General features: G+C 46.0%; 1 protein-coding gene across 8 annotated transcripts in view; it reads right to left on the bottom strand.

Moving 5' to 3' along the window:
* Positions 1 to 22,622, bottom strand: part of Ripor2 (RHO family interacting cell polarization regulator 2) — a 224,789-nt gene that overhangs the window by 91,638 nt on the left and 110,529 nt on the right. For 2 of the 8 annotated variants that reach the window (XM_021180184.1, XM_021180187.1), the window contains exon 1: positions 1,823 to 2,106. The exons of 5 other annotated variants lie outside the window; for them this stretch is intronic. In XM_021180184.1, coding sequence (XP_021035843.1) covers positions 1,823 to 1,871 — 49 coding nt within the window. In that variant the 5' untranslated portion in view covers positions 1,872 to 2,106. Of the gene's footprint in view, positions 1 to 1,524; positions 1,661 to 1,822; positions 2,107 to 22,622 lie in introns of those variants that run through there. One more of the 8 variants, XM_029468440.1, reaches the window with a different exon arrangement.

The raw sequence follows: 22,622 nt of genomic DNA, 5'->3' as shown, positions 1-22,622 counted from the left end.
CTGGCCGGGCTAACAGCCTCCCCTCTCTCGAGTTTGGCAGTCTCTATATTTATATTGAGGACAAAATATTCCTAGTGAAAACATCTCACATCAGAGTGTCAGAGGAAGAGAGCAACAACACACATCAGGGGGCTTTTGGAAAAGCAACAATATGCTATGTTTTGACTAAACAGATTCTCCAATGTTCTTTTTCAGATGGTTGGGTGCAGTCAGCTTTTAGACAGGCAAACGCATTAACTTCTAGGGCAAAGGCCACCTTGTGGCTGGATCTCCACTCTTGGGACGTCAGCAGGAGCTCTGATGTTGTTGGAGGTTGGACTGGGTAGACACCCCCCTTGCTGCCCTAAAAATTGCCACAAAGCGAGGGTGCCTACTTACGGTAACTGCTGGAGATTGGATGGAGGGTGCTGGTTCTTTGCAGGAGTTGTGCCCTGACCTCTCTTGCTGTAACAGCAGATAGAAGGCTCTAGTGGAGCTAAACCTTATGAATGGGACTCTCAGAGCCTGCTCTAAGAGAAGTAGGCTAGTAGGAATACTGGGTGATGGTGGGAAGGTGGAGCGAGGCAAACCTGACCCAGAAAGCTCTCCCAAAACAAAACAAAACAAAACAAAACAAAACCAACCAACCAATCATCAAAAACGACAAAACAGAAGAAGGAAGAAATGACTGTGTCAGGAAACAATGGGCGGGTGCTCATATTTGCAAGGGGAGCTGAGAGGAAAGGCAGCTTGTGTGTGTGTGTGTGTGTGTGTGTGTGTGTGTGCTCGTGCGCGCTTGTGCTTTAAAGACAATCACATTGTTCCCCCAGCTGAAGTGTTGACATTTCTTCACAGTCACTCATGCAACATATAGGTGTCCCCCCCAGACCAGAGCCCATGGGCTGTGGATCCCACTCTGTCCCACCTCCACAAAAAACACCACCAGCTTCTCTAGGATTTTGTCTTGTTTTCTCACTCAGGAGCTGTGACTGTCCACAGTCCTGTCATTCTCACACCTGAATGTCCACAGTCCTGTCATTCTCACACCTGAATGGCTCTGCTTAGCGAATTCCAACGCCTGCCCTCTTCTACAGCGAGGGGTCTGCATCCCTATCCAGGAAACTGTGGGAGGGAGCTATGAGGTAATAAATAGCCTGAGGGAGAATTACAGAAACCGCCCCCCCCGCCCCCCCCCCGCGCCTCCGCGCGCACGTTCAATATCACAGACACCTGCTAGGGCTGGAGTGTCCCCCAAGTGTGACCCCGTAGCCCAGTCTTTCCAAACACAGGTTGGCATCAAAAACAACACATTTCTTCTGGCTTGCCCTCTTCCCCATTCTCACCGGTTTCACGTGGCCAATTTGGAACAGCTGGGTCCCAGCCAAGCTCAATTGCTCAGTCTGGAGGCACACGAAGCCCTTGGAAATTGCGATCCTTCCTCTGAGCTGGATCACCCATCGCTGCTGGGTGCCCGGAAGTCTTTCGGTAGCCAGGGTTCACCCACGACCCCACCCGCGGGATTCCCTGTCCCTGACAAGCCCCTACCTTAGGTAGTGCCACAGGCTTCTCTAGCCTTCTCAATCGGTCCTTCCACAGTGCGGGACATCCTTTGGGTCTGCCTGCGCTAAGTGCACGGCCCCTCTCCCTTAATAACTTCCCTTCTCGTCCCAGCCCACATCAGGCTCCCCGGATTCGCCAGGACCTAGGAAGCCCGGACACCCAAGGGTTCTTCTTAATATGCCAGGCTCATTCAAGCCCAGGACACTCCTCCATACACCCACCTCATGCCGGTGGAAACCAAAATCAGCCGCAGAGAATGTCTTTAAGAGGCGCATGCACCTACCTGCCGAGAACGCTCCTAGTGCCCGGAGACGCTTAGTACCGGGTGGCATGTACCACTTCGGCACCCACGCACCGCCCCTCGCTGCCGTGCACCTCCGGCTCCGCGGACAACCGGTGCTCGTTCCTCCCAGCCAACAGGGAAAGGTCCAAGGGTAACAGTCCTGGCTCCAGTGCTCGGGCGTCGCACCAGCTGCCGCCGCGCCGGGTGAAGTTGCGGGGCCAGAGGACGCGCGGGTGGCAGACCGCGGAGCGAGCGCGGTAGCGGAGAGGGCGGTGGGGAGGCGCGCACGCGGGGGCTGGCGCGTCACCGGTGCGGGGGGGGGGCGGCGAGGGAGGAGGGCGGGTGGAGACAGCTGCTTGATGGTCCCTTCAGCCCGACTCCTTCAGGGTGCGCTTGGGTGCTTGCCTCCAGCTGATCGTCTGCCTGCACACCAGGCTCTGGGACACTAGCTTGTGGCGCAGCTTAGGAGGACTCCGCCGCAGGGGAGTTGAGTGAGACCAGCCGGACACGGAGCATTAGAGGCGATCTCAGCTAAGACAAGAGTGCCTGTGCAGCCAGCCCTTTGGGGATCTCAAAAAGGGCCGTGCATTGCAAATGATGAGATGGGGGAGGGTTGTGTGCACTGGTGAAGAGTGAAGTTCAAGGCTCAAGGCAGGAGTTATGATGAAAAGCCCGGTTGGAGAGGGCCGCTGAGTACAAGTACCCAGGGCTTGTTTCGACAGAGGTTTCACTATGATAGGGAGAAGCAAGACTTTTGTTTGACTTTGAAACCCCTCTTTTGGTGTGAGTTTGAATTATACATAAAGCTTTAAAATGTAGGTGGGTCTGACAGACAGAAACATTCCATAAAAAAGGACCTTTTGAAGCTGAGTGTGGTGGCACTCAAGAGGCTAAGGCAGGAAGACTGCTGTAAGTTCGATGCCAGCCTGGGTTATATATAGTAAATCCCAGGTCAACATTGGTAACTAGGCTATTATATGAGACCCTGGCTCCAATTAAAAAAAAAAATCTGTGTGTGAGTGAAGAATATGAGATTGGGTATTCTAAGGACCTGGAGCCCAAGAGTGGACTCTGCGTCCATCCTTAGGTTGGCAGTCTTCCAGGCCTCAGTTTCCTCCTCTGTGAAACTGTCTTACTCATACAATTGTGTACATACAATATGTAAAATCGAAGTGTCCCACAAATTCATCCATCACATTCCAAGCTGAGACCTAGTCACTTTGTGAGGGCATTGGAATCAAGAAGTATAAACCTTGACCAACAAAGGCTAGGAGAGGAGTCTATGGCAGCACCAGGAAACCTGGACATCCTTAGACCTGGAAAACGCAAGCAGCTGAATCACACCCCATCTAAGGATACAGCCGGACTTCAGGGATCACTCAAGGAGGAACACTGTACAGGCCTCTCACCTGGGCCATGAGGCCATGGCTTGAGAGGAGCTCAGACAGGCTGCCCTTTCCAGCTGCATTCTCCAATGCCCTTCTCTCAACTCAACACACTCCCCATCAGCAAGCCACCTTCCCATGTGGACATTCCTTCCTAGGAGGAAAGCATCAACTACGATCACACACGAGACAGCTTAGCACACAGAGGGCAAGCTCTCTGTGTGTTTCCTCGTGGGTGTTCTGCTCAACACGCAAGTCCCTAATGCATCAATCCGTACAGAACTAAATGTAAGTTTAAGGTGATCTTCTTGTCCCCTGACATTAGACTGTTTACACCTGGCTATAATCTTTCAGTATTTTGATTTCCACTTTATAGACAGGCAAACTAAGGTTACAGAGAGTTAGCCTAACTTGTCCAAGATGACTCAGCCTCATCAGCTTTAGATGCTCGTGCAAAAAAGAGACATGGCTTGTGGGGAGACATTCTTCATGGCACACCCATCCTTTGGAGGACACAGCAAAGCTGGGCTTGGATTCCTGACGAGTGGAAATTGTGAGTTAATGCTGTGTGTTCTTTTAAATGACTGTATGTTGATTTCTTTTCTTCTTCTTTTTTTTTTTTTTGGTATGTTGATTTCTTAGGCAGTGATACACAATAGTCTATTTGCATTGCAGAAACAGTGGCCTTTAAAAAAAAAACCTGTAAACCACAATGTGACTCTTCTGTGGCTTTAAATCCTGCTTCAGTTCCCTATATGGAATACAGAATAAAACCCAAAGTCCACACTGCTGGTGATGGTTAATCTTCATCATCAGGTTGGTAGGATCTAAACTCACCTAAGCAGTAGACCCTTGGACCAGTCTGTAAAGGGTTCCCTAGGTAAGTTAATTGAAGTGGAAAGGCCAGCCTTAGATGTGGACAGCACCTTCCATTCCTGGGCTGGGGCTCTGGTCCGAATACAAGGAGAGAAGGTACTTGCCACCAGCACTTCCTGGCCATGATGGTCAATATCCTCTCGAATGGAGCCAGGTATTTGATAGCAACAAGAAACATAACCTCAGCACCACTGCTAACAAGATCCTGGTGAGCCAACCCTTTATAGATCTCCGCTATCTCCAGGGCCTCTCTCTGGTTCCTCAAACCTTCGCAGCCTTTTCCTGGGTCATCGCTGACCACTGGCATCTTTAGTACATCCATGTCCCCAGTGATCATGTCCATCCCCACTTGTCTTCCAAAGCGCTGACCATTCTTTGCCCGTCACTAATCTGTGAGTTCACGGGGCAGGGACCATTTTTGCCTTACCCACTGTGTCCCAGGCCTAACAGATGGAAGATGGATAACTGCATTCTGAAACAGTTCCTGAGTCTTCAATCATTTCCTTTCCCTTGTCAGCCTGGCTTATCTCCGTCGGGAGAGCCTTTGCCCACATCCAGATAGCAGCAGCCATTTATTCACACTCAGTTAAAAAGCCCCCCCCCCCCGCTATCTCCATTCCCTCCAGCCCCTTGCCCCTTTCCTGTCCTCTCACTTCTGAACTTCCTAACAGCCAGATCTCAAGATGCCTAGAACCTCTACCTTGAGTAATATTGCAGGCACTGAAGTGTGATTGTTCCAAACAGTGTTACATTTCCTGGGCTCTGGAAAAAGAGGCTAAAAGAGTGAACACTGCACGATGGGAGTCTCCAAGGCATTGTGTTTAGCTTTATCTTGGGGACGTTCAACTCCTCAACCTGGGGCAGAACTGAAATTGCAAATAAATAGGAAGTGGGTTGAGCAAAGTGCCGCTTTGAGCTGGCTCCCCAGGCAGTGTGTATATGGCAGAAGGGTAGATCCTGAACCCAGGTCAGTTTCCTCTTTGGACTGGGATCTGTCCTGGATGTCTGTAGCCGCTATGGGTCCTAGCACAAATCCTACTCAGACAGCAGGTACAAGCATGAGTTACGGATGGACAGAACATCATAGGTCTAACGAGACAGAATTCGTTCCTGATAGGGCCCCGTGGTTCACATGCCAGAGAAGTTAAGTGATTTGTCCACCAGGGCAACCAAATTACGAGTTCACAGCAGAAGCTAGTCCAAGCTCTACAGCAGGCATTTCCACTTACTGTCTCTGCTCAGATCTCCAGAGTTCCCATTCTTGAAGGGATGGATTTCTCCTTATTTCTACTTTCTCTTGTGGTGTATTTACCGCTCCCTAAGCAGAATTCAGAGCATTCCTATCCGCCAAGGGCATTCTTGTGACTTTACCCAGGGAAATAATGAAGCATGGATCTGTTCTGTTCATGGAAGCAGGGGTACTATGGGACCCTCCTCACTAGGAGACAGCTACATTTCCTCATGCCGGCAGAAAGGAATGGTTCCTGAAACAATTTGCTTTATGGTCCACTTTAGGATACATGATCTGCCCCCTCAATTTCTGAGACTCCACTTCTCTTAACACGAAGGAATCTAGACCACACTCATTCCCATGATATTGCACACAGATCTGTATGTAGGTTGTGCCAATGCTATATTGGTAAAACAAAGCAAACCAAACAAACTCCATCCATTTATAATAAGACTTGTGCCTTCAGCTCCAGGCTTCACCTTCAAAGTAGGAGCCTTGTCATGAATACTGTCACCACTTAGCACTGTCACACTGTCATGGGTGTCTCTTTTATCTCAGATGGAGAACTCCGAATTCATGAATATGTTCTCCACTCATGTAGAAACAGAAGAAGCTCAAATGAGGGAAATGTGGGCTGACTGCATGCCTGGATTGAGCATCAGTGCTTTTAGAACAGGGCTGTCTTAACATGTTGAATTCTGCTTTGAAGGAGCCAAGTGACCTCAATAGGCAGCGAGAGAGTGACATGCAAAATCCCTTATGTAAAAATTTGTTGACTTAAAAAAGAAAAGAATAGTTCCTTAGAGCATAGTTCAGCCCACCCCCTCATGTCATTCCTCATCAAGAATACTCACAAATAAAAATGGCAGCTACTATCAGTGGACCGTTGGGTGAGGACAGTATCAGGTCGTGGGCTAGGGAAGGCCACTGCAGCAACCTGACCTGCTTGGTGGGGTGGTCTTGGAGATGAACAAGTGAGGTGTGCCATAGGAAAGAGGAAGTGCTCTGGGTGCTATGGGAACGGCTTTATTTTTGGTAGCATGAAACTGTGTTTTAACTTCAGCAGTACCGACAAGTTTCTCTTTCCGAAACAGTAAGGCTGTGTCATTCTGCTTCCGGAGAATTTTTGAGCCGATGTTTGGCTGACAGAATCAGCCCAGTGAGCCTGGTGGAGATTGATAAATACACCGTTCATCAGAGGAATCAAGAAAAGCTTGATTTGATTTCCCAATTTAGAACTTCATCCCTGTAACTCAGAACTCAGCATGTGCCCGAGGAATGCCCAGCATTGCCAAGTGAAGCTGATGTTCTCCCTGGGATCTATCAGATCCTTCTGTGTTTAATTTCTCTGTGTATCCTGTGCCTAGGACACTGGTGACTTCTGGTTTCTACTCCTGGCCTTCGCTGACAGTTCCTGGAGAGGTGGTCAGATCTAGCCTGAGATCTAGGCTTCCTTTCTAACTGGGATGCCTCACGTCCACGAGAGGAGAAGAGTTCAGGACCTCATGTTGAAGGCCTGTCTGTAATTACATGACCCTACCTTAGAGACATTCAGCTGTCCCAGTGCTTGGCTATGGGGTAGCTTGAAATGCTGCTGGTTTTGAGATTTTTACTTTAGTTGAGATAGGTTCTTACTCAAGTAGTCAAAGTTGGCCTTGAATTTCCAATATTCCCAAACCTGACCATGAACTTCATATCCTGCTTCAATCTTCCTGAGTGCTAGAACCACGGGCATGGGCCATCATGCACATTTTATGCAGTGCTGGGGTTTGAATGCAGGGTTTCGTGAATGCTAGGCAAGAATACTAGCTAGGCAAGCCACAATCCCAGCTCTGGGTCTGACACTGTTTTGTTTTATTGAGACAGGGTTTCCATGACTGTCCTCGCTCTCAATTTATAGGTTAGGCTGGCCTCGAACTCAGAGATCCTCCTGTCTCTGTCTTCTGAGTGCTGGGATTAGAGGTGCACACCATGCCTGTCTCTTTGGTTTGGAGACTCTTGAGCTCCTTTATCACCCAGCCTCCTGAGGCATCAGGGGTGTGGCTTCAGAAGCCTTCCCAAATGGGTCCCCACCTTGCTGCCACCCTCACAGGCAGGGGGCAGTCCCTAGAAGGATTTGAAGTTGAGAGACTTTAGTTCTGTCTCAATGTTGCTGAGGAGGAACTTGGCCAATCTCGGCCTCTGTGTCTCATCTGTCATAGCCAGATGTCTGGATAGCCAGGTCACCACACTTCCTGGTTTGTTTGTTTGTTTGTTTACTGTTGTTTTGCTCAGGCCAATCCATTGCCTAGAAATTCTTAACTGATTCTCTGTCTATCACACTTCCTCCTACTATTGAGGTTTATCTCTAAAATCACCCCTGGTTTCGAAAGCCCTGTTCCAGCCATGATGAAAACATGACACTGGTCTTTTTTTTTTTTTTTTTTTTAATAGGAGCTTTGTCCCCTGAACACAGATCCATGTACATCCCTGCCTTCTGGGAGAGCTGGTTAGCACACTTCTCACTATCAATAAGCTGTGTGTCGGGAGCTATGCTTTGTGCCATGAACAGTGTAATAAGCTCTGTATTAGTATTAATGAGTCTAGAGGAAGGGAGTCAATTGGCTCAGTGAGAAAGGTGAGCATGCGCTTCCCTGCTGACTTCTGCCACCTTCCCCTGAAGAGCCCCCCTCCCCCCAAGCCAGCATTTATGGGCACTGGAGCAGCTCCCATGGAAGTGTCATCACTAATGGAACTGCAGGGAGCCAGACCTCCTATGCATGTCTGGTGCCTCTGATAAGATCCTCACAGAAGCAGACACTCAGGCATTTCCTTCCCATTGTCACACATATTTGCTTTTGCAATGGGAACATTTTTGGTCAATGCTGTTGTCATTTTAGTATGTCCTAGAAACAAGTTGCTCAAAGGTACAGAAAAGGTACAGAACCAATGAGTTCAGGCAAATGACCCTAAGCCTAAGCCCCATCTACAGGTCTAGCTTCTGCACTGAGTGACTAGAAGGCTTCAGAGGCACAAACAACTGGATACTCAGAGCTGATGGGGAAGAAAATGTGCTTCAAGTACAAAAATTTCCTCTTCAGAAACTTTACATCATATTTCTTATACATGATTATTACATAACACCTTGAGGTCTTTTTCTGATATGTATATATACACAAATATATATGTCTTGTATTATATAGTATAATCTTGACCAATATTCATTCTATCCTCTACTTTCTAAGAGAATGCTTTAACATTTAAAAAAATACAGCATAATGGTCCCAAGATCATTCGACCATTTTATGCTTTTTCATAATACTGAAGCCAAGCATGAGGGGTGCACACAGTACACAGGAGCCCAAGGCAGGTGGATTTCCATAAGTTTAAAGTCACACTGGAGTTTCCAGCTAGCCAGAGATATCTCAATAACAAACAAATAGACAGGAAGTATGGAGGTGGCTCTGTGAGTAAAAGCTTGCTATGCAAACGTGAGGGAGTGAATTTGGATTCCAGCACGTGTAAAATCTAGATGTGGCAGCACACCCCTGTAACCCCAGTGCTTAGGAGGCAGAGACAGGGGACTCACTGGCTAGCTGTCTATCTGAAGCACTGAGCTGCAGCTTCAGTGAGAGCCTGTGTCTTAAAAATAAGGAGAGGAAAAGAGAAAGAAAGTTGTTATTAACCTCTGGCCTTCACATGTGCATGGTCTGGAGAGAACACGCATGCACACATACATGCACGCATGCATGCACGCACACACACACATTGAGGCTTTCAAGTTGCAGAACTTGAAAGAGCTTTGGTCAACCTCAAGGGTCCTCAGATCTCATTTTTGGAGCCAGCAATGGAGATTGACAAAGATTTCGACAGTATGTCAAATCGACAGTTCTTTTCAGTTCTGAATCCCAAGAGGTACAAAGTGAAGACTATACTTTTAATTGAAAAGTGTTAGGACACACACACACACACACAAAATGGGTATAAAAGATTGCAAAATGCAGGTAGAAACTATTGATATCTGTAATCAGAGTGCTAAGAACTAGGCAGGCAGGCACTTTTGTTTCTAAGGTTGAAAATTAACTTTTACTTCTTAATAAGCCCCTTCCTTATATGGAGCCGTAGGAAGCACAGTAAAAAGTAAAAAGGAAACCATCAGCTCCTCCAAGGTGATGCATTTAGTGCTCCTAGAAGGATGCTGTTAGTCCCAGGCTTTCAGTTTGGCCACTTCCTGTTTAGTCTCCTTCCTCTCACTCCTCTCTCTGCCCTGGGGCTCATCGTGAATGGCCTCCTTCAAGGTATGAGTCCCAGACTCTTCCTCATAAGGTCATCTTGGGCTGGCTGTGTCCCTATATAAAGAGTAACCTCCTCCCACCCCGGTGGAGAATGGCCTCTATCTACGTCCTCCATAATGCTGTTGCTGGTTCCTAAATACCTGTACCCTCCCTGCCTCTGGAATTCATGTCTTTATTAAATGAAACTTCTGGTTAGTGCAAATGTTGGCTTTCCTGGTGGAATCTCATTAAGAATTACCTCCCGGGCTGGCTAGAAGTACTTGTTCCAAAAGCCCGAGGGACGAAGCTCAGACTGAGGAACCCTCATGAAGAAGCATAGTGTGGTGGGACACACTTGCAATCCCACTGCTGTGGATGCCGAGACAGGCGTATTCTGGGGCCAGCCTACTCAGTGCTTGGAAAGCCTGAGGAACCCCAAGTCTATGCTAGTGGCTGGTGAGACACCATTTGTCCACGGCCATTGCAGACAGGTGAGTGTGGGTAACAGAGACCCTTAGCCACTGGCACAGAACAGCTTAGGTTGGCGGAGCTCAGAGCTGGGTTGAGCACAAGGCCTGGTATCAGCTGAAAGAGATTTCGGAGGTCTATGTGAAATCTACATAGATAAGAAGAAGCGCTAAAGAGAAAACCGGACCGATAAAAGATGGGATTTGCCTGTCAGCCATGTATTTCAACTGATACAAAGCTCTCCTCCCCACCCCCCATTCTGTGGGTGATATTTGACTAGGAGGAAGAATAACCAGTTAATCCTGTCCCTCAGGCCTCTCCAGGGGAAGGCTGACTCCAAGAGATTAGGGACCAAAGTGATTGCTGAGTGACCTTCTCTGAGTACTTTGCATCTGAGATCAATTAAAAAAAATACACTTGTTACTTTAAAATCTCTTCTCTAATCTTTCATATTTTAACTATTTCTCACTCAGGTGGCCCTTCACTGTAAATGGACGTTCCTCTTCTTTTTCACTTCAAATCAGAGCTGTTGTTCCTTGTAATCTTGTTTAATCCCTTATCCAGTTTGGCAGAGGTCTCCCCAAAGGCCAGGTCCTTTCTAATTCCTGAATTTGAGCTCTTTAACGCCAGAGGTGGATTTTGGAGGAATGATAGGGACAGGAGCCTACTGATGAGACCTTTACCTCTAGTGGCTAATCTTCCTGTCGTCGTGGATCTTACTTAGAAGTGTGATTTCCATTTGGTCGCATGGTAGTTAAGTGAGTTGTCACTACTCCAGAACAGCTCAAGAGAGCTAGAAGTACCTCAAAATGGCTTAAGACACAGGGGTACCCATAGAGAGGTGCCCACTGAGGCTCCCCGGTCTCCCCTCAAGTCCCCCATCCCTCGTCTGTGCCTCCATTCTCATAGGAAAGTGAACCTCTGAACCCAGATGTCTGCTCTTGTCCTGGAGGATTGGAACCATTAGGAATCCTAACTAACTCCAAGATCTAGCATCTCTTTCCTTCCTAAGTCCCTTTCACAGCTCACACCTCTCCCAGCTAACACACATGATGCAAAACCAGGATGCTGGATATCAGATCTGTCCCAAGGGCTCCTCCCAGCTTCACTTTGCAGAGGTTCAGGTGGAAATCTATCCCCTTTGGAGACTTCTTTGTTTAGCAGTGGGAGAGAGGAGGCCCTGGCCCAGTTCCCCTCTTCCCTTCCCTGCGTTGCTCACACACAAGTCCCTGGTGGCTTCGCATAGGAGCTGTGACAACAGGACGGAACATCATTGCCCTCCATAATTAGCCAGGCAAAGGAGAGAGCTGTACTATCAGAGTGATGACAGCGCTCTCAGCTCATAAATTATTCACACAGCTGAAGTGCAATGCCTGTCACGTTCAAAATAGGTCATTCATGCTTGAGCTGTTAAAGCTGAAAATTTCACAGCAACAGTAATAAAGCCAAGGACTTTGGTTTAAGCAAATCTCCAAAGAAAGTGGCTTCTGCCAGCAATGTAGCAAGAATCTCCTACTGAACCCAGCTATTTTCATTAGGCAGTAGGGAGAGGCTGAGAAACAGCTGTCTCCTGGCAGGGCCAAAGCTGGGGATGGCTGGAAGGCTCTATTTCAGCCTCTTCTTTTGTAGACTCTGTTCCAAAGAGCCTCAAGAGGCTACTTGAGAAAGATAAATGTGAACACCTGCTCCAGTTTGCTCCCTGCACACACAGATGATGCTAAACCAGAATTAAGGACCAGCCCTTGGCAGGTTCTAAATAGTCAACCTTTCAGCCTTGGAGGCCGAATTTACAGAGGAATTCAACTCCCACAGCTGAAGACCTGGTGTCCTGGACATTCAGGTCTGATTCTCAGACATATGGGCCTCTTCCGGAACCAGAATGCACTGGCCTTTTGTCCCCCAGTAGATACATTATTCAACTCAAGTGCTTGGTGATGGAAAAATACTGGACTGTCTATTTCAGAATTTGGGAGAGTTCCTGGTATGGTAATAGGTTCTTTTAATTTTTTTCTAGGCTACAAAGAGGAAGGGGGCTATAGCTCAGTGATAAAGTACCTGCCTAGACTTCTCCTTAAGGTCCTCAGTTTGATCCCTAGCACTGAAGAAGTAACATGCTCCAATACAAAGCCCCGCTGCAAAGGACCATCTTACAGAAAGATTACAATAAAGAGAAATTGAAAACAGCACGTGGGGTTTGAGTTGAAACAAGACTGAATAAGCTGGTTGCTGCCTCTTGACTGTTAAATGGATGGGTGACTTAGGGAAGAGAAAAAGGGGAGTTCAAGAACGGGGAGACACCCCTGCTCCCTTCTTTGAGGTAGAATAAATCAATAACCCCTGTAGGTCTCCTCCAGCAGAGAGCCTGTGAGGTACAGCCTTGGAAGAGCAAGCACTAGAACTGAGTATGTAGAGCATCAAGACTGAGAGTGTTCAGAGGCAGTTTGCATACACACTTCTACAATTAGCAAGGGTATGACACACAGCTCCCAGTGATACAACGCTCTCACGTCTGCAGGTGAAAACTCCTATACCTGCACAAGGTATTTTAGCCCTTTCTCCCTCGCCTTTCCCTGACCCTCCCTTGAGAGTTTCCAACAGTTAACATTGCATTGCTGAACTCATGGTCTTCTGGAATAGTCTATAGAGATTTCTATAGCTTCAATTCCCACAAACTAGGGCTACATCTATGGATGATCTTTATGTATATTTATGCTGCTTTACAGTCAACATTTCAACAGACATTTCTTGAGTCTCACTATTTTGAGTACATAGAGGACTTCCCAAAGCCATCCCAATTTCTATAAGCTTGACTGTCCGTACCTGATTCCGGTCTCCTCAGCCCACACTGGCTCCCCTAGCCCCCACCAGCTCTCTCAACAGCCACCATCATCTCAAGAAACAAAGAACAATGATACCTTCCAAGATATTCAAGCCCAACTTGGTCTCATTCTTGCCTACTCATCCCACGCCACATATCCCTGGCTCAAGCACAGTAGGGTCTCATAGAGTTTCTGCCAGCTGTCATCTGGGTTCCTCTAATGGTGCTCCAATTGGTTGCTTGCCTTTGTATTCTACTTTTTTTGGGTCAGACCCTGTGTGTTCCAGGTCCCAGGCTGACCCAGAGCTCATTATGTAGCCAAGGATGACCTTAAACTTCTGATTCTCTGGTTTCTATCACCTGATTGCTAGAATTACAGACATGTATTACCATGTGACGTTTACCAAACGCAGGGCTTCCAGCATGCTAAGCAGGCACTCCACCAACTGAGGTATATGCTGAACCCTTTACTTTACTGTCAAGGGAACAGCCAGAATGCTAGAAGGTAGGTAATATAGCATCATTCAACTGAGCACTGGCCAATGAGCCCTGTCTCATACAAAGTCAAAACCCGAGTCTGCACACACTCTATGGGACTCTACAAGTGGTGAGGGGCCCCAAGTTCTTGGATCTCATCTACCACTCTCTGCCGTTCCTGCTGTGCTGCAGACACAGTGGCCTCTTTGCTATTCCTGGAACACTCTCCCTTTAGACATCCACAGGGCCAGACTTTGACTTCCTTTAGGCTTCAGGCATTTGTCAGCCAATCCCTCCTGGGCGGCCATGTCTGATCCTTCCCATCCTGCACCTCATTTGTCAACAACACATCTCTCCCCCAGCTCTGGGCATTTCTGCATCTTTTCCTGTCTGTGTCCCCCCTCTCTAACGCTGTGTGACTTCACCAGACCTGGGACTTTAGGAAGTTTGTAGTCACTGCTGGATCCTGGGAGCCAGAATAGAACTGAGCCCAGCATGTGGCAGGCTTCCAATGACAGTCTTTCATTGGTGGAAAATAGTTCATAAGTTCTTCGGGAGACCACATCTGCCGTGGGTGGCATTCCTCTCAGGAGCCTCCATGAGGGCTAATCACAAAACATTTATGCAGTGATCCTTAGACCTGTTCCCAATTAGGCAGGAATTCATAGAAAGAATTCCCATTCTCTAAAGCCTGCACATGCCAAAGTTCTGGCAAGAGCAAAGTTATTCTAAAGAGAAACACTTGTGTCCCACCCTTCAGCCATTGGGCTGTTGAAAAGATGGGTCTCAGGAATCCCATGCTGAGGGAAGGGAAGGGCTGAAGGCTTGACCTCAGCTACAGGATGCACTTGCCTCCCAAGAAGACATTCTACACAGTTTCGACAATTTGCTAAACTACTTTGCACAACAGACAGCATTAGAGACAAGATGGGTCAGTGATAGGCTGGATCAGTCCTTGACCAGGACTGATAAACAGCTTATACTCCTGTTTAATCAGAAACCCCATGTCTGTGCCCCTGAAGATAGACTCCGTTGGACCTCTTTGTTTGTTCCTGCTCCCAGTGTGGCTATATTGAATCAATATTGTTTCTCTGCTTTTTGCTCTTGCTTGTCTTTGTAAATATTGAGGATTGATGGCCATGACTACCGTGGTGGTGTAGGCTGCCAGACCCAAGACTTTGATCCTAAAACTTCAGTAACACCAGGAAGAATGATATTGTTCTAAAATTGTGTTGGATAGAGTCCACCTTGATTAGGGCTAACTCCCTAGAATCAAATTTGTTTTTTGTGAGAATTTGGTTCTCTTATGTTAGAGCTATAAGGTTCAAGAGAAAGGCTGCACAAAAATTTGAACTAACTTTTCAAATACTGATATGTATATACATATTTGCCTATATATGTACACATAAATAGTTGTGGTAAAACTTGCATAACATAACATTTAGCATCTCAGTCCAGAAGTGAAGAACACTTGATGGTCTTTCAGAAGACCAGAGTTGGGGCTCCAGTAGATATGCTGGGCAGCTTACAACTGCCTGTAACTCCAACTTTAGGGGACCTGACACCCTCTTCTAGCCTCTTGAGGCATGTACACACATAATTATCAATTTTCAATGCATAGTTCAGTATGTTTGTTTCCAGTATCCTGCATCCAATCTCCAGAGCTCATTTGCTTTGTAAAACCAAAACTGTAAGCCTTTTAAGCAATATTATTCACTTTTTATCTTTTTACATCTTTTAATATATATCTTACATCTTTTAATAATTCACTTTTTATTCCAGCCCTAGGAACTATGACTTATTGTTTTCAATAGACTTGATGACTGTAAATTCATCATATAAATGGAATCATGCGACATTTACATTTGCTGAGATTGATTTACTTTGATTAATTTAATGTCCTTAAGAGTTATGCACACTGGGCTCCATTCTTTTTGAAGACCAGCTAATATTCCGTTGTCTGCGCACACTACACCTTATATCTCCATTTTCCCTCAATGGGTGCTTGAGCTCCTTAGTATCCTTTGCACATCGTGAATAACATGGTTATTCACGAGTGCAAATGCACAAACATCTCGAGACCCCACTTTCAATTCCTGTATACGCAGAAGTGGGGTGCCCAGATCATATGGTCACTCCATTTCTAACGCTTTGAAGAGCTGTTACTCTGTTGCCCACAGCTGTGGTGCCACTTGGATCACTTGGATTCCCACCAACAGTGCACAAGAGAGTTTCCTGTCTTTTTAGTAGCAATGTTTTCTTCCCCTGTAGCCTGTGAGAACTGCCCAAAGATGCTTAATAGAACTAGACATTCCTGATTCTTCCAGCACTTAGCAACAGGGAGCCTGTAATTCTCTCTATATGTGTGTGTGTGCTTATGTTAGCTTTCTCTTGTCATGTCTATTTTGCAAAGGCTTCTTCATTCTCAAATTAACATGCACGTGAACAGACATATATGGCTCTGCCTCATAGAATGGGGGTAGTGGAAGAGAACTGGTACTCTGTGGGGATGATAAAGACAGGGCCACCTCCGTGTAATCCTTTAACAGAAAGATACTGTGGGTTCAGTCTTATTTCTTTGGAAGATGTTGCATGGGATCCAGCACACTGCTCCTTGGTAAGCTGGGGCATCTCAGTGTGGGAAAGCACAGAGGAAGAGAGCTTGGAGCTGTTCCTGCACATCAGCCCTTCACCATGAGGAGGTCCCAGGGACCGATGAACCCAGAGTCAAGGGGAGAGAGAAATCTAAGGGGCGCAATCAGGAAAAACCCCGAGCCCCTCATATGTGATATCTCCTTCCAGCTACTTTATCGCTGTTGTGGGAGAAGAGAGCACTGGTCCTCCCGTGTTCCTTCTCTTTCACAATATTGACTTCTCTTTCCTCCCCTATCCAGAACAGTCTGTATCGAAGCACTAACTTTTTAAAAATCGCCTTTCCAAGTGGTACTAAAAAGCAACACAATATGATGACACATGTTCCCTCTAAGAGAAAATATAATTAAGCCCAGTGGATAAATCCTCCTCACATGGGAACCTCCTAGAGAGAAGGCACAGATGTAATACCAGAGCTACAGAAAAAAAAAAAGTCCTTAAGAAACTCAGTGACCCAAAGAGAGGCAGAATGACTTGAAATGGGCTTGGGGTCAGCTCAGCTGTGTAGAGGACTTGCTGCTCTTGCAGAAGACCAGAGTAGTTCTCATCATCCATTTTTGGGCGCTCACAACCACCTTTAACTCCAGTTCCAGGAAATCCAGCACCCCCTGACCTCCGAGGGCACCTGCACGCACTGTGTACATATCGTCTTCCAGACAAATGCACATACATAAAAGATAAGTCTAAAATGACTTTGAAATTAATGGCCTACATAAACCAGAGACCAGCAGGCTTTTTCTCTACAGAAGAAGTTAGTAAATATTTTAGGCGTTGTGGGTTGGAGAGGTTAAAAATGAGAAAATGATCCAGAAACCACACACTGATAAAGAAAACAGCAGTTCACATAGTTCTTACTGACAAATTGAAAATATGGTAGTAACATTTTCTAGTAATAGCGTTCTCCTAAGACAAGAATAGAATTCTTTGGGATAATGTTTTGCTTCTTTGAGTTCAAGACGGGTGACTCTTGTCATCACATCAGCTATAGATGTTAATCTGTGAAAGCCATTCCCATCTTACAGAAGCAGAAGCAGATGCAGAAGCAGGCAATAGGCTACCTCTGGCCTGAAGGCTATGGCTTAGCAACCCCTGGCTAGACCAAGAGCACTGCAGAAATCCACTGAATCACTGTGAGTAGTTCTGATGACTCATTGTTTTTTTTATTTTTATTTTTTTTTGAGTGTGCGTGTATAAATGCACGTACAAGTATTTGTGTGTGTGTATGTGTGTGCAGGGACCAGATGTCAGTATTGAATGTTTTCCTCTACCTTAATTTTTAGATAATCTATCACTCAACCTTGCAATTACCAATTTGTCAAGGCTGGGTGGGCAATAAACCCTAGGGGTGCCTCTGTCTCTGCCTCCCTATTGTTGGGATTCTAAGCATGAAGCACTGTGCCTGGGCTTTGTATATGTGTTCTAGGGATCAAAATTCAGGTTGTGGTGCTTGCATGGTGAGCACTAGAGCTATCTTCCTCACCCCTCATGGGCCCTTTTCTGTCCCATACAGTTCAATTCACACTGTCTTTCTACACGAAGAAGATCAATCTCATAGCCTGCTGTTCTGGTCAGACTGCTGGGTGATGCTTTGTAAACCTCTGTTGGTTAGTTCCCACCTAGAGGAAAAAATATGTATATATACATATATACATATATATATATATACATACACACACATATATGTTTTAAATGTGCACCAGCTTTGTATAAGAGGTGTTTTGAATAAATATGTAAAGTTTAGCCTTTCTCAAGTTACTTTTATAAAAGCACTTAGTTGAGTGGTGACGGGAAAGGCAGTCATTGTGATGTGAACCAAGGAAATATTTACCAGGGAAATAGGTCCAAACACTGTTAAGAATACTGTTGAAGATGGGATTCCTTGCTGTTGGCATTTCTGAAGGAAATTAGGGCCTCTCCACAGTGGTGGAATGTTGGGGTACACTGTGTGAAGTTGTGTCTCTGTCTTTCTTCATATACCTAAGGTATTCTCTGATTAGCTTTAATAAAAATCTGATGGGTAGGAAATAGAAGGTGGGGCTTCCTGGGAGGGAGAAGAAAGAAGATGGCCTTTCAAGAAGAGACATAAGAAGAGATGATGTGCTTGGGGGCCTGGCATGTATAGCTAGCGATGACTGGATGAAGCTGGGTAGTTGGGTTACCTTAGATTAGCTAGTGAGAGTCTACCCAGCTAAGGCCTAAGCTTTGAAATCTTAAAGTTTTCTGTGTGGTTATTTGAGGAACTAGCTGGATAAGGAGTAATCACTGTTATATTAATTCTTAACATTAATTGATATATAGGATATTAATAATCTGCTTACAGTGCTGTCACAGTATACATTGCTTTGGACAAGGAAAGCATTTTCAAAGGGAGGCCAGATGAATGAAAGCAAGAGAAAAATAGAGAAGCAATCACAAACGTATTCTGTGCTGAGCATTGGGTTATTCTGAGCCCTACTTCAGCCACATGGCGAAACCTGGGTAGCAGCCAGGCTTCAGCTTTGGAGCCCGAGGGTACCCTGTAGTCCAAGGAAGCTTCTGAGGGCAGCAGTCTCCATGGCTCTGCTCTCATCAGACCATGGCCCTCGCTAAGCCAGGCCTTAGTGATTTGTGACAAAGGCCAAGAGGGGAAGAGAGGAACTGAACAGACCTGGTATGCTGGAACAGCTGAGAATATCAGAGAGATAATGAGCAACTTCTAGGTAGGAAGCCCTTAAGGACTTGAGTTATCCTACATATTCTTTCTTTTATCCTAGACAAAAGTTTTTGATAGACAAACATCATCGTAACCACCACCACCACCACCATCACTACCACCACCATCATGGCTAACCGCTGTCATCATCCTGACTACCACTACCATTATGACTATCACCACTATCACCATTACCACCACCACCATGGTCATCACCATTACCACACCATCATGACCATTATGAAAACAACCATCATCACCCTCACAGTAATCATTATCACCAACATACAGTCTACCACTGTCATTATCATGACTACCATTATCAACAGTACCACCACCACCATCACCATCATTACCACCATGATCACCGTAATAACTACAACCATTAAATAGCATCACCACCATCATCACTAGAACCACTACCACCTTCCTTTTCACTATCATCATAAACCCCACTAACATCATTGCCACCACTGTCGCCTGCACCAACATCATGACTCCATTACCATCATGATTACCACCATCAGCGCCATCAGCACCACTACCCCCACTATTGTCATCGCCGCTGTCCTCATCGTCACCAAGTGATGATGTCACCATCATCACCATCCTTCAAGTCATCATCATTACCACTGACGTCAGTATTGTCATCATTCACACAGGGAGCAGCTTACTGCTGCCTTACCTGAGTTTTAAGGCTGAGTGCTAAAAAGTCCACAGTCTAGGAACAGCCCTGGCATCAGACTCTCTGTGTGCACAGTACTTTCTGCAGCACTATATCTGCAAAAGTGCTTCCTCTCGAAGCCATTTGCTGATGGGCGCATGATGTCCCACACTCTCAGAATAGCAGTGTTGGTTTTTTTTTTTTTTTAAGAAACATTTTGTGCTTTAGGATTAAACAAACTAGGCATAGTTAGCTCTAGAAATCATACCACTCAGTAGATACATGGACTTGAGTAAATAGCATTTATCAAAGAGGAAGGAAAGGCTAGACTCAATTTATTTCAACATCTTAGTCATAGTAACTATTTAACTAATAACTACTAGTTTCTCTTTTCCTTCCCCTCCCTCCTCTCCTCCCTCCCTCCCTCCCTACTTTCTCACTCCTTTGTCCTCTCTTGTCTGTAGTGGGTATGTACAGAAGTTTAGTTTTCAAGACAAGTTCTGTAAATAAGTGCTCAAATATATCTTCCAGTCTTCCTAAAATGTTCAGACTTTTCTGACTGTTCACAAAATATTAAAATAAACATCTGGCCTGCCCATCTTGTACTATCAACCCCCTTTTAGCATGGGCAGATCTAAATAGGTCACTGTGAGGTCACTGGAGGCCATAAATCAGAGGGTAGACCGGTGGCTGCTCTGGCCTGCATAGCTTTAGTTCAGAGTGCTATTTTGGTCTGTGTCCCTGAAGTGACACCATCTTGCTGGCACCAGCCAAAGAAAGCTTCCTAGACATCCATGGGAAGGGAATGTTCAGTAATCCAAGGCCGAGGTCACACAGGCATGAATAACTGTGGGGAGGTCTGTGTCTGCTCCGGACCCTGTGAGAGAGCAGGGAAATGATTTCCATCCAAACTGTTTATCCAGGAACCCAGGCTGGAAACAAACGGATCCAAACAGTCTTGGCAAACGGTGAAAGCAGAGAGTAACCAATTCTTCTCACTCTGTCAAACTAGGACAGCCTCTTCCTGTCTGCTTTCCAATCCCGTGTGGGTCCACTTGAGCACCCCAGATATTTTTGAGAAAGATCAAATACAGTTAAGTACCAATTATCGTATGTTTTTATATAAAAGGAAATGTAGAATAATCATAGAGCTCCCCCCCCACACAACACTCTTCCAAGGCTTGTGTTTTGTTTCCTTTACTTTTTCTGTGAAGTTTCAACCAGTCTGAGTTTCCTGGATTTATTGCTTTTATATATAATCTTAATTTAGTTTTCCTTCCTTCCTTCCTTCCTTCCCTCCCTCCCTCCCTCTTCCTCCCTCCTGTCATGTTTTAATTTTGCAAGGGGCAAATGTAATTCACAAACCATCTTGGCTCATCATCGTCATCATCATTAATTTTCTATCTCAACCTCAGTTTTCCCTCCCTCCTCTCCTCTCAGCCCCTGCTCCCACCTCCCCTTTGCCACCACTCTCCACTCCTCCTCCATTTCTCCTGCCCCTCTTGGGCAACCGAGCATGGCATATCATGTAGCAGTAAAACTAGGCACCTCCCCGTGTAGTAAGACTGGATAAGACCATCCAGCATGAGGAAAAGGGTCCGAAAAGACAAGAAAGGAGTCAAAGACAGCCCCTTCTCCCACTGTTAGGAGTCCCACAAGAAGGTCAAGCTACACAATTGTAACATATGTGCAGAGGGCCTAGGTCAGTCCTATGCATGCTTCCTGGTTGGTGATTCGGTCTCTGTGAGCCCAGGTTGGCTGATTCGGTGGGTTTTCTTGTGGTGTTCATGAGCCTTCTAGCTCCTACAATCCTTTCTCCCCATCTTCTGCAGGATTCTCTGAGCTCCGTCTAATATGTGGCTGTGGGTCTCTGCATCTGTTTCCATCAGCTGCTGGATGAAGCCTCTCTGATGGCTAATGGGGTAGGCACCAATCTATGAGTTTTACAGAATAGCACTAGGAATCACTTCAGTAACTTTTTTTTTTTCTGGGCATCTTTGGTTCTATCCTAGGTCTCTGGGCTATCCAGTCTTGAGTCTTGGAGCGCCACGTAGTGTTAGGGGTAGGCTCCTTTTCCTGATGTGGGGAAACATGTAGTTTTATAAACAGTCTACATAGAGAGGCAGAGCTTGGCTTGCATCCTAATTAACAATTTCTTGATACATTTTGAGAGCCTTTTGCTCTGAGGTAAAGTTTCCTTTGGAAAGGAAAGCACATTGACCAACTTTCTTTCTTTTTTCTTTTTAATGTTTATTTTAATGATATGGGTATTTTGTCTACACACCACATGTGTGCCTGCCAGAAGAGGGTGTCAAAACCTCTGGTACTGGAGTTACAGATGGTTGTGAGACAACATATGGGTGCTGGGAATTGAACCTGGGTTCTTTGCAAGAACAGCAAGTGTCCCTAACCCCTGAGCCATCTCTCCAGCCCAAGACTGACTGCCCTGGGGAAAGATGATACTTAGTTTTTAAAAAATGAGTGAATTTATTCTAAACACCTGCTAGTCTCTTCAGTCTTAAGCACTAAAGGCATCTAGTTCCTCTCCATATAGAAGCCTTTCCCCTCCTTAATTTGTGTATTCACTTTACATTCTGATCAAAGCTCCCATCCCTCCTCACACAGCCCCTCTCCCCTTTCCTCCTTTGAGAAGGGGGAGGTACCCCTTGGGTACCACCTACCCTGGCACCCTACCCTGGCACACCTAGAAGCCTTCTTTGAGGAGACCAAAGAAGCGACTCCAGGATATAAGAGTGTGTGTCCCTGCTACCATGTGGCCTACCAGCTCTGGGAACAGAGAGAGTGGGCAAAACATTTGCAGTTGAGTGAGGTCTTGAAGTAAGATCTTAAGAGCTATGGGAACACAAGAGCCCAAGCGATACTTTGCACATACATTGTGAACTCGTGGGGTTTTACTGTCCCAATCATTGCACTGGACTGCAGCCACTGAGCAGTTCTGAAAATGGAAGCAGCCAGGCTGGGGCTTCCAAACCAAGAGGCAACTAATGGCTGCTAAGGTGCAATTTCCACGCTAACAGACTGACTGACGGCCACCTGAGAACTGAGTCTTCCCTCAGGATTGGTGTTCTCTTCTCTGAAAGACGATCCATACAGCGGTGTGTCCACCACTGTCAAGGTTGCCTAGCAATGACATGGATGAACGCCCTTTAATTTGATAAGCGTGAAACCACAAAAAGAAACAGCCCATAGTGCCAGCAGTTGGATTTTCAATTTTTCAATGCCTTGATAATCAAATCACCCACTTTTCTATGAAAAGTTCATGG

The sequence above is a fragment of the Mus caroli genome, chromosome 13 (assembly GCF_900094665.2).
Source record: "Mus caroli chromosome 13, CAROLI_EIJ_v1.1, whole genome shotgun sequence".
NCBI lineage: Eukaryota > Metazoa > Chordata > Mammalia > Rodentia > Muridae > Mus > Mus caroli.
Note: the sequence above shows the minus strand (reverse complement) of the source record. Positions and strands in the feature narration are given on the sequence as shown.